The sequence below is a fragment of the Arvicanthis niloticus genome, chromosome 13 (genome assembly GCF_011762505.2).
Source record: "Arvicanthis niloticus isolate mArvNil1 chromosome 13, mArvNil1.pat.X, whole genome shotgun sequence".
Taxonomy (NCBI): domain Eukaryota; kingdom Metazoa; phylum Chordata; class Mammalia; order Rodentia; family Muridae; genus Arvicanthis; species Arvicanthis niloticus.
Window position 1 is genome coordinate 57,890,111 of NC_047670.1, and position 15,569 is coordinate 57,905,679.

The 15,569-nt window shown below is 51.1% G+C and overlaps 2 protein-coding genes and 1 long non-coding RNA gene across 6 annotated transcripts in view; 1 reads left to right on the forward strand and 2 right to left on the reverse strand.

Annotated features, from left to right (window-relative positions):
* Nucleotides 1-5,844, forward strand: part of Serhl2 (serine hydrolase like 2) — a 29,230-nt gene extending 23,386 nt beyond the window's left edge. For all 3 annotated transcript variants that reach the window (XM_076911728.1, XM_076911730.1, XM_076911729.1), the window contains 2 exons: nucleotides 2,795-2,829; nucleotides 5,733-5,844. The gene's annotated coding sequence lies outside the window, so the exon portion shown is untranslated. The remainder of the gene's footprint in view (nucleotides 1-2,794; nucleotides 2,830-5,732) is intronic.
* LOC143434130 (uncharacterized) lies at nucleotides 140-5,469 on the reverse strand. Of its 2 annotated transcripts, none has more exons than XR_013103393.1 (2): nucleotides 5,194-5,469; nucleotides 140-384 (listed from the first exon to the last, which is right to left on the reverse strand). It is a non-coding gene; the product is annotated as an uncharacterized LOC143434130 (long non-coding RNA). The 2 variants fall into 2 exon arrangements; XR_013103394.1 differs by lacking the exon at nucleotides 5,194-5,469 and adding an exon at nucleotides 1,667-1,800.
* An 82-nt stretch (nucleotides 5,845-5,926) lies between the features above and the next one.
* Nucleotides 5,927-13,992, reverse strand: Rrp7a (ribosomal RNA processing 7 homolog A). The gene is made up of 7 exons (XM_034517001.2): nucleotides 13,851-13,992; nucleotides 13,042-13,184; nucleotides 11,259-11,384; nucleotides 10,558-10,675; nucleotides 9,434-9,531; nucleotides 8,912-9,110; nucleotides 5,927-8,103 (listed from the first exon to the last, which is right to left on the reverse strand). The coding sequence occupies exons 1-7, from the start codon at nucleotides 13,921-13,923 to the stop codon at nucleotides 8,018-8,020; spliced, it is 843 nt and encodes a 280-aa protein (XP_034372892.1). The 5' UTR covers nucleotides 13,924-13,992; the 3' UTR covers nucleotides 5,927-8,017.
* Nucleotides 13,993-15,569: the final 1,577 nt, after the last annotated feature.

The following is a 15,569-nucleotide window of genomic DNA, read 5'->3' on the forward strand; positions in this document are numbered from 1 at the left end:
CTCAGGACCTGGATTAGGGACTGAAATGATTTGTACTAATTCCTGGCTGTGACCAAGAGTCAGACATCTGAAACTTTCTTGAGATCTTCACCAAAAGTGACTTTGATGCTGGTACCTCCTCAGGGATCCCATGGGGCTGGTGAAGTATTTTCACATTCTCCGAGCAGAGCCCCCAGACCTGGAGGAAGTCACAAGCTAGGACAGACCCCACCCTGCAAGAGCAGAGAGGGCCCTTCATCTAGCAGAGAGATTGGGTGACAGTTCAGGGTGGCACAGAGGCCTTGCCTTCAGATTTGTTAGGCTGAGGTGATCTGAGAGAGCAGCAACCAATCTCCTCCACATGGTCCTCCGGGCGTCGAGAGCTACAAGTGCTTGGCGAGAACTCTGTCAATAATCAGACAAGGCATTTGTCATCTATGAATCTCTAATTAGAGACGAAAACATAATAATTACAGAAAATAGAGTTTCTTAATGTTTTTATAATTGCTTTTTCTCTCAGAGTGTGGCAGAGAGTTGTTTTTTTTTTTTTTTTTTTTTTTTTCTTGTTGTTGGTTTTTTGAGATAGGATTTCTCTGTATAGTCCTAGAATTCTGTAGACCAGGCTGACTTCAAACTCAGAGATTTGCCTGCCTCTGCCTCCTGTGTGCTGGGATTAAAGGTGTATACCATCATGCCTTCTTTCTTCCTTTCTTTCTTTAAGTACTAAAATTCGTTTTATTTTCTATGTATGGCATTTTGCTTGTTTATGTGCATCAGACATCAAAGATCTGAGGAGTGCATCGAAGTCTGTAGAAGTGGAGTTACGGATGACTGAGAACTACCATGTGGATACTGGGAACTGAAACTGGCTCCTTTAAAACAGCCAATGAGTGATCTTAACCACTGAACCATCTCTCCCACCCCCTTTTAAACTTTGTCACCTTGTCTCAGTCTTCTCCCTGTCACTATTTAAAAAACCTGAGTCCAGGCATGGTGGTGCATACTTTGAATCCTCAAAGAGGCAGAAGTGGTTGGGGCCTCATCTATACAACAAATCCAGGCCAGAAAAGGCTACATTGTGAAACCAGTCTCAAAAATAAATACATAAACAAATCTTTAAAACACAAAAACATGCTGGGGAGTGATGCGCATACTGTTAATCTCAGCTCTCAGGAGCCAGAGGCAGGTTGATCTCTGAGTTCAAGACCAGCTTGCTCCAGGACAGCCAGGGGTGCCCAGAGAAACCTTGTCTCAAACACAGACAAACAGGCACAGACACAGACACACACAGACACACAGACACACACACACACAAACTAGGTAACTTATGAAGAATAAACATGTAAGGTTTGGTGTGGTAGATCTGTGGTAGAGTGCTTGCTGGCACGCAGGAGGTCCTGGGTTCCACCCCAGCACTGTAGAAAGGGAAAGAGTTAGTTGAGGGCTCTGGGCATTGGCAGCACACACATTTAAACCCAGCACTTAGAAGGCAGAGGTAGGCAGATCTTCGTGAGTTTGAAGCCAGCCCTGTCTACCAAACAAACAAGAACAAAAAACCAAAGAACCCCCATGTGACTTAGCACCGGAACCAGAAAAGGAACATTAAATTAAAGGGGGTGTGGCTGAAGAGATGGCTCAGCCGTGAAGAGCACTGACTGCCCTGTTTCTACCCAGTCCTTGGCTTTACCTCAATTTTAACAATGTTCCCATGTTGGGGACACAGAATTGTAAACTCCTGTCCTGCAGCTGTCGCTTCTGCCTTGACCTCTCCTGGACTGGTTTCTTTCTTCTTGAGTTCAGAATCGTGGTGTTGCAACTGGACATGTGTCCCTTTGATGGATTTTGGAATTTGAACCATTTGCTTCTTTGATTTTAACACCAGTGAAGGTTGATATTTGCATTTAAATGTTTATCAAGTTGGGCACTCCGCCCACTTGCAGAAGGTGCTCAGATCTGACTTCCCCTTCTCTTTGGTGGCTGTGCACATGGCCACTGATAGACTTTTGGAAGGCCTCTTTCTCATGCACTGACACCTGCAGCCCTCCCTGTTTCCTTAGAGGAGCAGGTCCCAGAGTTGACTTTCCCATCTCCTGCCAGCGCTTGAAAATGCCCGAGGCTTGTGTGTTCCTGCAGGACAGTAGAGGCTGCTCAGCCCCACCCCCAAAAACCCTGTACACAGGTCTCCAGAAATCATAGATGTGGCCCAGGAGGGCGTGGCTAAGCCTTCCTAGATGAGAGGAGTTGTCCGTCATCCATGGCAGGGACCATGTCAGACCGTTAAAAGGATAATATTCAGGCCTTTCTACTCCTCCGACAAGGAGTGCTATGGTTCTCAATTACTCCCTATTTCTTGGTGTTAACCGTCCAAACAGTTTCTTTCTCTGAGAGGAGAGGTGAAGCTCAGAGCAGTGGCATTTGTCTTTAATCCCAGCTTAGAGGCCACAAATGTCTGGCTGGTCAACATAGTGAGTTCCAGGCCATCAAGGGACACATAGTGAGATCCTATATAAGAAGCAGAAAGAGAAGGAAGGAAGGAAGGAAGGAAGGAAGGAAGGAAGGAAGGAAGGAAGGAAGAAGGAGCTTTATTGTCTCCACCATCATCCTGTGCTGTCCCTCAAGGTCTGGAGAGATGTGGGCAGACAGCCTTGGCCAAGCTCTGCTCTGGAAGAACCCCAGGATGGGAGTTCAGGGCTGCTGACATCAGGTGGCTCTCACCAGCCCAGATGAGCCCTGTGTGAAGACTGGGACTTCTCTGCGCAGCCAGATGAGTCCTTCCTGTGACATTGAGTCCACTGTCCTTTGTGCTTTTCTCCAGGTCTTGTGGTGAACAGGGACAAGAGGCTCTCTCTGGTAAGCGGTCACTGTCTTTCAGTTCCCAGTATGTGGTCTCTTTTTAAAAGTAGTTTTAAAATTGAATGTATAACAATAGGATAGACACAAAATATCATCTCTGGGCCTGGAGAGATGGCTCAGCGGTTAAGAGCACTGACTCCTTCCTCTTCTAGAGGTCTTGAGTTCAACTACTTGGTGACTCACAACCATCTGTAATGGGATCTGATGTGTCTGAAGAGAGCCATAGTGTATTCCTATACATAAAAAAAAAAAAAAAAAAAAAACCGCTGGGCGGTGGTGGCGCACGCCTTTAATCCCAGCACTTCGGAGGCAGAGGCAGGCGGATTTCTGAGTTCGAGGCCAGCCTGGTCTACAGAGTGAGTTCCAGGACAGCCAGGGCTACAGAGAAACCCTGTCTTGAAAAAAAACAAAAAAAAAAAAAAAAAAAAAAAAAAAAAAAAAATCCCCATTTAAGCTTCCTGGTGGGCATCAGTGTTTCATGTGTTTCATGTAATTAAGAACAACAGTGCTGTAACATGAGGTGCAGTGTCTGAGTCCTTGCTTCTGGTTCTTGGCTCTGCCAGAAGAGGATTGCTGCAGCCCATGACACCTGTGACTGACTGGTCCTTTGAGAGATTGATGAACTGTTGTTCACAAGGCTGAACTATTTCCACCAATGAGGCACAAGGTGCTGATTTCACCCCAGTCTGTCTCCCTGTCTGCCTGTCTGTCTCCCCTCCCTCCTTCCCCCCTCCCCCCCATGGAGGTTCTGGGAATTGAACCCAAGACCTTGTGCATGCTAGGCAAGTGTTATACCACTGAACTACATCTCCGGATTCCTTTCTCCCACTTATGTCTTTTCATATGCGTGTGTGTGTGTGTGTGTGTGTGTGTGTGTGTGTGTGTGTATGTATAGTGGACTTCCCCCCTCTCCAAATGTCTTTTCATACATGTGCATAAACATTGTCACAGACCCTTGTCTCGAGACTTCATGTTGCCACACACCCTTGCTAAAGGAAGTCTCTCACAGACATGAAGTTAAGGAAGCCAGGGGTAAAGCATAGCTGTGGGGCTAGAGAACATAGAAGTTCTCCCCTTGAGGAGGACCCCATGAATCTAGGGCAATAGCAGGGCACACTGACCAGGGCCCAGGTCCCACACCCTGTGTCCTATGCAAAAGGCCTCAGAGCTGGCAGTTCAGTTTGACCTTGCTGTCTGTTTTATCTTAGTACTTTTTTTTAAGTGGGCCAGGAAATGAAACTGGGAAGAAGCTAAGAGATGTTGAGGGAGAGAGGCAGCTGACAAAAGGGACAGGCAAGGTCCCCAGTATGGCCAGCCCACAAAGGCTTTCATGGAGGAATAAGCTGCCCCAGACTCCAAAGAGCCTCACGTCTGCAGGCACGAGTGGAGGTAATGACCCTTAATCTTTGCCTTGGGACCAACTTAAAATGAAGTTTGAGGCCTGATTGTACCCTTGAGCCAGATAACCCCAGTTCCTGAGGAAAACGAGGGAGGCTGAAGGACAAGGCCCAAGCGTCAACCTGCTCGGTGCTGCCACCTCCTGTTTGTTGTTGACTGTGGCCGGGCTTCAGAGTCTTCCCGCCTCTGCCGCACCCACTCCATGCCCCACACCAGTGAAGGCACTGTGTAGCTTGCGCTCCCTGGGAAGCAGCCCCCAAGCCCTTGTCACAGCTGAGATGTGGGGACCTTGTAGGCGATGTGGGACTCTCTGCTTTTGAGAAGGTACCCATGGTGATTTTAGTCTGAGCAGCAGGACAAGAAGTGACGTTGTATGTCTGTGTGAGTGCACATGTGTGATGTATTTGTGCATGTGGAGGTCAGAGGATGACCAGGATGACCTTCAGTGGTGTTTCTCAGCTACAATCCTCACCTCTCTCTCTCTGTGTGTGTGTCTCTCTCTCTGTCTCTCTGTCTCTCTCTCTCTCTTTGAGATCTGCAACTTTTCCAAATGGGCTAAGCCAGGGGACCAGCAAACGCCGAAGATCCACCTATCCCTGCCTTTTAACGGCTGAGATTATAGGAATGTCATACACATGCCCAGCTGTTTTTCTTCTTGTTGTTGGGGGTTTTTTTGTTTATTTTGTTTTTTAGTTTTTAAACGTGAAGTCTGAGGATTAGACTCAGGTTTTGTCACAATTACTCTACCGACTGAACCATCTCTCTAGCCCAGAAGTGAATTTTGTATGGCGTATATGAGCCTGGGTATCGGATACTCACTAGGACCCTGTGCTGTCTGCCACTGACCTGCATCCTCAACCTACCGTACTACATCTTACACTTTATTAACTACATAATTTCTCTGACAAACTCTCCTGATTCTAACATGCGTATCATATCTGCAATGCATGTGACCTACAGTACCTGTCAGTAGCTGCGTGGGACTGGAGGCCTCCATGTTGGGCACTGCAGCACACAGAGTAAACAGCCAGGACAGAGCAGGCAGGGCTAGGTGGAGACACAGGTCTGGTGGACTCACTGTTCTGTGGTCCAAAGCATCGTTTTATGTGGAAGCAGTCTCAAGCAGGGAATGGCCTCACAGCTAGACCATGCTCTGGGAAGAGTCTGCAGGGGATTCTCAGCCCTGAGAGGCCCAAAGTAACCTCCATTGCTTCTCTGCCTCTACCAACAGCCACACCAGCTGTAAGGAGTTCTGTGAGTGGATTCTGGCTAGGGAGCTATGATCCTGAGAGAGAAGAATGGATGGGGGGTGGGGAGATGGGGAGGGCAGGACCTTGGTGAATGAAAGCCAAGAGGCTTTGATGAGTAACAACTTAGTGGACATTGGCCTCCTGGGATGGTGGCCCAGCTGGCCTCACTGGAACCCAGGTGCTTTAATTACCCTGCCTTCAGGAGTGTGTGGGGCTTCATGGCAAGGGTCCACTCTGGTTTTGTCTCTGCAGCCAGAGAACACCTTTGACTTCATGAGCAAAGATCTGTTTGTGCACTCTACAAGGAGGCTGCAGGCCAGCGTGTTGATGATCAGGTGAATCTAGACCCAGTGCCCCTGACAGACCCAGAGACCAGGAACCTCTCGGAAGGAGCCTGGCACAGTGTCCAGTTCTCCCAGTATGACATCATACTGCCACTCGCTCAATCAGCTTTTCTCAGGAAACATCTTTATTAGCAAGCGCTGGGAGGGATAAGACAAAGGAGAGGTGACCTGGGAGCAGGGGACAAAGTAAGGATGGCCCCATGGCTCAACTGATCTCTGGGAGAGCCTGTCTTTTGTGGTAACTGAACCCATATCCTCATGCCAAGAAAACAGAATGTCACAGAGTTGTAGTAGCTGCACAGGCAATCTTGGGAGTTTGTTCATAAGGCCTACTTTGTGTGCAGCTTCAGGAGGGACGTCCTTGGAGCGATGAGGAAGGGGACATACCCCTAGCCAGATTGGTCAAATTAACTCCAATGATCAGTGGGGTCACAGTAGGATTGCCTGCACATCCAGGAATTCTGAACTAGGAACTTTTCCTGGGCTAGCAACACAGTTGGTCTAACTGGTCCTTCCCTTGACGCTCGGCAGCTGCGGCCACCACTGCAGGGAGATCTGAGCAAAGTCTGATGCTTGTTGTGCTAGGATGCTTAATTGATACTTTTGCCCAGCAGACAATGGCCCTTCCTTTCCATAGTACTGCCAGCTTGTGCTAGCCTGCTACCAGCTCTGAGAGAAGGCTGGTACCAGATGACTGAACCCCAGGGCAAACCTAGGCTCAAATCTAGGATACACTGAAGGAAAACTGGGGAGCAGCCTAGGCTTGGCCTCTTTGGGCCTGAAACCCAGGCAGGGCAGAAGGGCTATCAAGATGGAAAGCTAGGGGACACCCCAACTTTTCTGCCCAGAGCACTGCAGGGGTACTTCGATGTGAGGCAGAACAACAATAAGAACAAGCAGCCCCTGCCCCTTTGTGGAGGTGCTAAGATCCACCCTAAAGGAGGTAAGGTGTGTGGCCCAGGAGGCTGATGGGTTGGACGTATGTCAGCTCTGAACCCTACTCCAGATCCAAGGAGTGGCCAGTCCCCAGAAACCTGGAACATCTAGTCTTAAGAGTTCAGGAGAGACAGCTTTTGTTGGCAGGATTTTGTTTACTATCCTCCCCTCACTCCCAGCTGGGCTTAATTCTGAGGTGCACCTTCCATAAGCAGCCCTGCATTTGTCTCCGTTGTTCCTGGGAGCAGAACACTGACAGATGTTGCGGCTTCAGGGTAGGGGGAGGCCTGTGTGGGTCCTGCCCCTTTATGGTCTTCACTTACAATGGCCTAGGCCTGGATCTGTACACACTGCTTGATGCTATCACAAAGTGTGAGTGGGGGAGGGCTCTCCTACTGCGGGAGCTTGCCTTTCTTTGAGGATTTTATCTCTAACAGAGCTGGCAGTGACCCTGACTGTAGCTGCCCCCTCGTAATATATACACACAGCTCAGACATCATTCCTGTGACAGCTTCCAAGTCCCCAGGCTACTTCGAACAGACAAGTGCCAGCCAGAGGTTGCCTCTGACCCACTTGGAGACAGTTGGTGATGGGGGTCCCTGGGTGGGCAGTATCTCATCACCCACCCCCTTTTTCCAGCGGTTCCAGTTTGTGGAAGTCCCAGGCAATCACTACATCCATATGAACAAGCCCCAGACTGTGGCTGCAGTTATCAGCTCATTCCTCCAGGGCCGACCGAGGACAACCTCTTCCAGGCTATAGCTCTGCTCTGGGATCCTGTTCCTTCCTAGCTTACATCTAAGCACTCTCATCCCACAAAATAGGTGGGGTGGGCACGAGTCTCACTGGGCTTAGAGACCCAGAGAGGCAGCAATCCTTCAGCAGAGCTAGGGGCAGGGAATGTGACTTATGTGACTTTGAGAAGGGGACTGGGTGTCTGGTGATGCTAACGAAGCAGGGCTGGCCCTCCAGAGGCTTCTGGGACCTGTCCTTGCCACTGGGTGGAAATACAATCATCTCCCGTTTTTACTGCGTTCCAAGCGGCCATTACCATCAGGGGCTTCATGGAGGGCAAGCTCGTCAGTCGGTCGGCCAGGTTTCCCGGGAGTGTCTTTACAGGCAGGAGAGGGCAGAGGCAGCTCTGTGAAGGCCAAATCCTCCTACAAGGCAAGCCTCGCCCTTCCAGCCTGTGTGGGTGCAAAGATGAAACTGGGGAAACAGCTACTTCTTGGCCTGGTATCTGCTTGCCAGAACAGCTCAGTAGGGTCGGAATTTGCGCTGGGCACGCATCAGTTCAATCCTCTGCTTGTCCTCCTCAAACTTCTTTCGCAGCTGTGCTAAGTCTGGGGGTGAGGGGACACAAGGTGGGTCACACAGCATAAGTATGTAGGAACTGCTACTATCCCACTAAAGGGCCCCCCACTCCCTACGTCCCCTATTCCCGCTGCACCCTGGTCAAGGTCAGGATCTTGCATGGAAACAGAACTGAACATTTACAGCCACTCTAGATGGCGAGGCTGAGATGGGAGAGGAGAAGCCCAGGGAGCAGGCAGGCCTAAGGGCACATTTCCCTACATGTGGCTTTGGAGTAGGGGACTCTGTAATTCAGCAGATTAACCAAGTGACTTAAGTAGGAGAGGTGGCATCTAGAGCTCAAAGGAGGGAGGGTGGACATAGGCTGCTCAGGTGATATGCAGCTTCAGGTCTAGACAGGGCAGGAGTGAGGGGTTGTGTGGGAGACAGCGAGGCAGGTGTCAGTGACAACAACAGTATCAGTGGGTTCGAAGGCACGTGCTGGGTCCACCCCACGCTCGGCAGAGGATCAGACCAACAGAGGAAACGTCCTAGGAGCAGGGTGCTTATTGGCGACAGAGACTGCACTTCCCTGTGGCACACTCAAGCAACCCTCCACAAGTAGCCTCTCTCCTCAGGTCCCTCAGCACTCTGCAGTATGATGGCATCTGGCTGGGGGCTGACAGATTCCTGCCCTGGCACTCTGGGATCTGAAGGTGAAGTGTTTCTTATCCCAAGTGCTTCTGTCACTGGGCAAATGCCATCTCTGGGGAGCCTGTGACCCTGAGCCCGTGGAGGATGTGACTGAGGACACCCTTCTCCCTGCCCCCAGACATGTGGAGTGCCCCCGTGTCTTACGCTCCATCTTGGTCTCTCGGTGCTGCCAGGCATAGAAGTTGAGCAGCTCCTTGCGGGCTCGCTTCCGTTTCTCCTTCTCGAGAACACGCAGACTGGCCGCTTCTGTCCGAGGGAGCACAGGCCTGCGGCCCCGGCGGGTGACCTTTACCCAGCCCTCCTCATCAGGGACTCCCTCCTCCTCCTTGGCCTTAGTTTCCTCCTGCATGGAAGAGGCCATTGGTGGGCAGGGCTCTGCAGCAGGAAGATGTCCCTGAGTGGCTAGAGGCCTACTGCCTCCTCCTCTGGGCACACAGTGTCTGCTGGCCAGAACGGGCCCTACAGCAAGTGTTGGGGAACAGACCACTAGGAGTCCACACCACCCAGCCAGGTAGCTCAGGTTTTAGAAAGCAAAACCAGGAGCCTGCACTCCTTGTGGAAATGGCCAGGCTGCCGCCACCATCCCCACACAGGCCCCACACTACAACACAGAGCACTGTGCCATGGCTTCACAGGTAACATCCGGGAGCCCTGTGGAAGCCCCACCTCGGCTATCTTCTTGTCATAGGCCTCCATGAATGTGTCTACTTCGATCCTCAGGGCCTCGGGGTCCACCAGGGAATCTTCATAGTCACTGATCCACTCTGAGGGGGAGGGGACAGGGCATAATGTAGGCTACACTGGGTAAGTGTCATGAGCTGTTTAAGCCTGTGGACCCGACCGCCCAGCTGACATGAGCCCTTGTTGCAATTGCAAAGGACCCAGGTTTAAGTTCCAAGCTTCAACATGGTGGCTCACAACCATCTCCAGGGATCTGCCCTTTCTGATTTCCTTAGACACCAGACACACATGTGGCACTCATACAAGCATGCAGGCAAAACACTCACACAAAATAAACTCTAAAAAAAAAAAGCAAATTCAATTGTGAGAGCCACTCCCCCCGCCCCGCCCCCTTCAAACCCCTCCTGTGCCAAACCAGTCTGGCTTCCTGGCTCTGTACCAGGGAAGAGGGGAAAGCAGCAAGCAGGCTAACGGCTTCCAGCAGATGGCACTATTCTTTATGCCATGGTCTGACAGTCAGGAGCAGCTCACGCCTCCAAACAGCCTCCACCTTCCTCCCCAGCACCCTGTTGAGCGCCCTCCACTGATGCAGTGACCTTGGCCTGCTCAGCCAGGTGGCTCCAGCCACCTCTGCTGGGAGCGGGGAGTACCCACTTGATGATTTGCTGTCTGTCTGCTGCTTGCTGTCTGTCCTTTTCTTCACCTCTGCTGGCCAAATGCTTATCAAACACTCATTCCAAACCCACACGACAGCTATCACAGAACATTCCCCAGGAAGTGATGGCTAAGAGTAGACATTCAGGTCCCACCCAGACGTGGCTGGCAGGCTGGGATCCCCTGCAGAGGCCCCTAATGTCCAGGGATTTAGGGCCCAGGTTCATGTGCTAAGAAGATTCTAGTGGCAGCATGCTGGGCTAATACCTCCTTGCCTGGTGCTGATGGCTCAGGCTATTTCTATGAAATACTTCTCAGAAACAGCCCTGCTGGCCTAGGCCTTCAGGAAGAGGGGGACACAGCTTTGTAGCATTCATAGATGCTGTCCCCAGAAAGTGTCTCTCACCACCCCAAGGCCTGGGGAAGAAGCACTGGACAGAGCCAGCAGTACTGACTGTAAATTCCGTTCTTCACAGGGTGGCTCTCTGTAGAAACCAGCAATGGGCCCTTCAGGTTCAAAGCAGCTGCCACTCCACTTGGCTTCTGGAACACCACATAAGCTACCTGAAAGCTCTGGAGGAAGAGAGACCGTGTAGAGCCTTCCCGCCTGTGGCATGAGCTCCCCATACCCGCCCAGAATTGGGGGACGTGGTACTAGGCAGTGCATCAATCATACCAGAGTGCAAGGGAGGGACAGCCATGCTCCTAGCTAGTCAATTGCTGCTGGACACCTGTTCTTTCTAGCTCTTCCCCGGAGGAGGGACTCCTGAGCACTCAGTGAAAAGCAGGCTCACCCCAGGCTGGGGCAGGTCATAAACAGACAAGGCACAAACTCAGGGTCAGTCAAGAAGGTATGGGGCACTTGGGGAGAGGGGACAGGAACAGGGCTCCTAGAGCCAGGGCACTTGTCGTGAGGAGGACCCTGCTGAAGTGGGGAATGAGCACTGGGAGACTGTAGGGCAGACAGGGAGAGAGGAAGTCAGAGAATGTGGCACGGCCAAGAGCATCAGAAGCCATCGCTCTTACAACCTCCTAAATCACACATTTACAGAGACTGCTAGAGGGAGTGGTCTGTCTGAAAGCCTACTGCTGAGCCCACCCAGGCCCCAGCCCCTGCCCCTACTCCAGTGGAACCTGGTGTTACTGGGCAGCCTACCGGCACTGGCTTGGGATGAAAGAATGGTGACTTGGGCTCCTCTGGGCTCTCGGCAAGGTCAGGCTTCTTCTGTAGCGCTACTGTCCTGATGGCGCCGCAGGAGGAGAGGCACTGACGCAGGCTCTCCTACCGGGGTCAGAGGGAGGCAGAATGTGAACACTCACAGGCTCTTAGAACCTCTCAACACCCATAACAACCCAAAGGACTTGGAGCCCAAACCTATGATACCCATGGGGCCTAGATGCCATCAGAGTGACCAGCTCCCACGGGCAGTAGGAGGGCAAGTGTCCCGAAGGTAAGGGCTCTCATACGACAAGTAATTAAGCCTTATCACCCAAGTCTGCGTTAATCACTGCAGTGTCACTCAGGAAGAGCAGGAGGAGATTTCTCAGGTCTGTGCTGATCACACAGATGTGCTCAGCCTTGGACAGGCACCGAGTGGACGGCTCAGCCCTTCTCTCCAACCTGCTGCCCAGGCTGGACTGAACTCAGTCTGGACCCAAAATGGGCCCTGAACTTTTTTTTTTTTGGCACCAGGCAACATACCATCAATTTTTTAAAAGATTTATTTAATATATATGAGTGCTCTATCTGCGTGTACACCTGCATGCCAGAAAAGGGCATTGGATCCCATTACAGATGGTTGTGAGCCACCATGTGGGTGCTGGGAATTGAACTCAGGACCTCTGGAAGAGCAGCCAGTGCCCTTAACTGCAGAGTCATCTCTCCAGCCCCAGCCTTGAAATTCTGATCTTTCTGTCCCCAAATCTGATTTATGTGGACCTGGGGACTGAACTCAATGCTCTGCCACTGTACTACACCCCTAGCGTTATTTCTCAATAAAATAATAATAATAGTAATTATAATTATTATTTATCTCACCAGGCACGGAGTTCGAGGCCAGCCTAAACTACACAGTGACTTCTAGGATAGCCAGGGCTACTACATTAGGAGACCAAGAAATAAAGAAAAAAAGGGAGTGGGGAGAATCATCTCAAACCTAGCAAATCATTTCTTTTCTGTAATTTACATAATATTGAAAGTCTGAGAAAGCAGAGAGCTGACCTAGTATGGAAATGCCCTCGGCTCTATCTCCAATACAGCGAGTAAATAAAGCTTTTTAATTTTTTTCTGAGATTTTTTTGTAACCCTCACTGGTATGGAACTCAATCTGTAGATCACTAGGCTGCCTTCAAACTCAGAAATCCACTTGCCTCTGCTTCTGGGTGCTGGGATTACTGCCGTGTGGTAGCACACGATGTATTCCCAGGATTTGAGAGGTAAAACCAGAAAGGACTGAGGCCAGTCTCACCTACATAGTGAGCAGGAAGCAGCTCATGCTACGAGAGACCCTGTCTGAAACAAAACTACAAATATAATGCTTTCTGATAAAAAATAAGTATGTCTAGATAGAACAGTAATTTTTGTTTGCTTGTCTTTTCAAAAAAGAAAAACTAGCAAACGAACAAATAAGTGGTTGGAAGGACAATGTCCAAGCTAGGTGTGACCACTCATAATTGTGAGTCAAGACGGGGAGGATGTGGAAGTGCAGTAAGTTTGAGGCCAACCTAGGCGATCTAGTGAGTTCCTGACCAGCCTAGGGAGAGTGAGACCCTGTCTACACAGGGGGGAGAGGGGAACCTATATTTTTATTCTGAAAGCCCCAGTCTTTCAACATCCTTCACTGAGGGTTTGTTGACATTTCCATCTGACGGCCAGGATTCCATAGGGCCCGTGACAAGTCCCCATTCACAACCCAACTGGTCTCCTACCAGACTCTTACCTGTGTGCAGTATGGGGGTACATTGAGGATGAAAAGGGTCCGATTGGGGGGCCATGTGGACTGCGTGCCCTGGCGAACTCTGTGCTGTCTCATGTAGAGGTAATGAGGAGCCTGCTGCTTTTCTGAGAAGTTGACCGGAACAGCTAACAGGGGAAACGAGGGCAGGAGAGTTTGGGGTACTCTATGCCACCCAAGTTCCATCTTTGTCCCTTTCTAGCTCCATCTGCCCGCCTGTTTGTCCATCCATCCCACGGGAAGCTGGAGAGAAACGTACTCGGATAACCACGGCAGGAGGCCGTGAGCTAGAATCCAGGTTCGAGAGTTGTAATTCTCGGGGTATCCGCGGTCTAACACCACCAGCCCCCATAGCATGGGCTACTCTGCTTGGCACACCAACTCTCTTCCCTCCACTCATTCTTCATCTGGGGCTAACGTTTCCCCATCTCTCATGCAGACGTAGCCCCACCCTCCCAGTCAGTCTACACCAGTGGGATTCGAATCTCGGGACTGAGAGGGATACAGCTGCCACCTTCACTCAGGAAACGCTTGTTGAAGAACGAGACTCGAGCAGATGAGCGGGTAACTAGCTTCCGAGGACGACGAAGCTGCAAGCTGGGCGCTAGGGCGCCAGGCGCGCCTGGAGAAACCGCGCCCAAGCCCAAGGCCTCTCGGAGGAACGCCGCGGAATCAGCACCCAGAGCGGGAGCGGCGGGGTTCTCCGCCCCGACACCTGACGAGCTGCCGAGGCCTCTGCCACCCGCAAGCCACCTCCCCGCAAAGTGGTCGGTCCCTGACCCTCAGCTGCTCACCTGAATACCCCGGTGGGCTCGGTATATTCTCCTCGTGGTCGCCCGCCTCCTGCTTCCTCTTACGAGACACCATCTTGCCGACTGGGCGCGCAGAGACGGCTGGGAGTTGTAGTTCCGTCTTCCGGCGCGGCTGCGTTTCCACGACGACGGCGTCACGCCGGGCTCTGCCCTCTCAGCCCGCCTCCCGGATCTTGCCCTGCCCCAAGATTTAACCTTCCTTGTCCAATTGGGAAGTAGAGGGAGGGTGGAGCAATGCCTGGAAAGTTAAGAGCACTTCCAGACGATACGGGTTCGCTTCCACTCACAATTGTATGTAATCCCTAGTTCCAGGGAGATCTGACGCCCTCTTCCGGCCTGTGTGGGCACAGACACACTCATAACACATAAACAATTTTTTTGGGGGGAGGGGGGATTCGAGACAGGGTTTCTCTGTATAGCCCTGGCTGTCCTGGAACTCACTCTGTAGACCAGGCTGGCCTTGAACTCAGAAATCCACCTGCCTCTGCCTCCCAAGTGCTGGGATTAAAGGCATGCGCAACCACTACCCGGCAACAAATTTTTAAAAAAGATAAATAGTATTCCGTTTGAATCGTGGTGCAACTGTGGGATTTTGAGCAGAGAGACATGCCATGATCAAGGGTCTGACCAGCCAGGGGTCAGACTAAACAAAGAGCCATGCTGCCAAGCCTTTGGCCAACATAGAGAACTTGCTGCCAAGCCTGACATCCTGAATTACATCCATAGAAGAGAACTGTCTTCAGCAAGTTATCCTTTGACCTCCACATGCACTCCATGGCATATGCCTCACGGCACATGCTCTCTCCCGCAAGAAAAAGTACGCGCGCGCGCGCGTGCGTGTGTGTGTGTGTGTGTGTGTGTGTCTGTTCTTTGAGACAGGATTTCACAATGTAGCCTGGGCTGGCCTGAGGCTAGCTACGTAGACTAGGCTGGGCTAAATTTCCCACATCTGTCTGCCTTTGTCTCCTTTGTAACCATGGACACCACCACATATGGGTGCATGGTTGGCAGATTTTTCAATTTTTACAAATTGAAGTGAGACCAAATAAACGTTTTTCAGCTGGACATCTCCGGGCTGAAGCATGAGGATACTTGTGTGTTCATCAGGGTTACCACTGCTGTGATGCAACAGGACGACTAAAAGCAACTTGGGGAAGAAAGGCTTTATTTCCAGTTTAATGTAACAGTTCTCATCAGAAGCAGTGAGGGCAGGAACTTCAAGCAAGTCAGGAACCTGGAGGCAGGAGTTGATGGAGAAGCCATGGAGGGGTGCTGCTTACTGACTTGCTCCTTGTAGCTTGCTCAGCCAGAGTTCTTATAGAACCCAGGACCACCAGCCCAGGGAGGCCCTACCCACAATGGGCTGGGCCTTCCCCCAATTAATCACTTAAGAAGATGCCCTACAGCTGGAACTTAGAGATGGTTTCTCAGCTGAGGTTCCCTCCTTTCAGATAACTAGCTTGTGTCAAGTTGACATAAAAGTAGGTGTGAGGCCTGGTTTGTAGGTACAAGGGCTGGTGTCATGCTCTGGAGAACTTAAAACTCACAGTAATACTTTACAGTTTATAGGTGACCTATGGCATCAAAAATAGTTATTTGGGCCAGGCGGTGGTGGCGCACGCCTTTAATCCCAGCACTTGGGAGGCAGAGGCAGGCGGATTTCTGAGTTTGAGGCCAGCCTGGTCTACAGAGTGAGTTCCA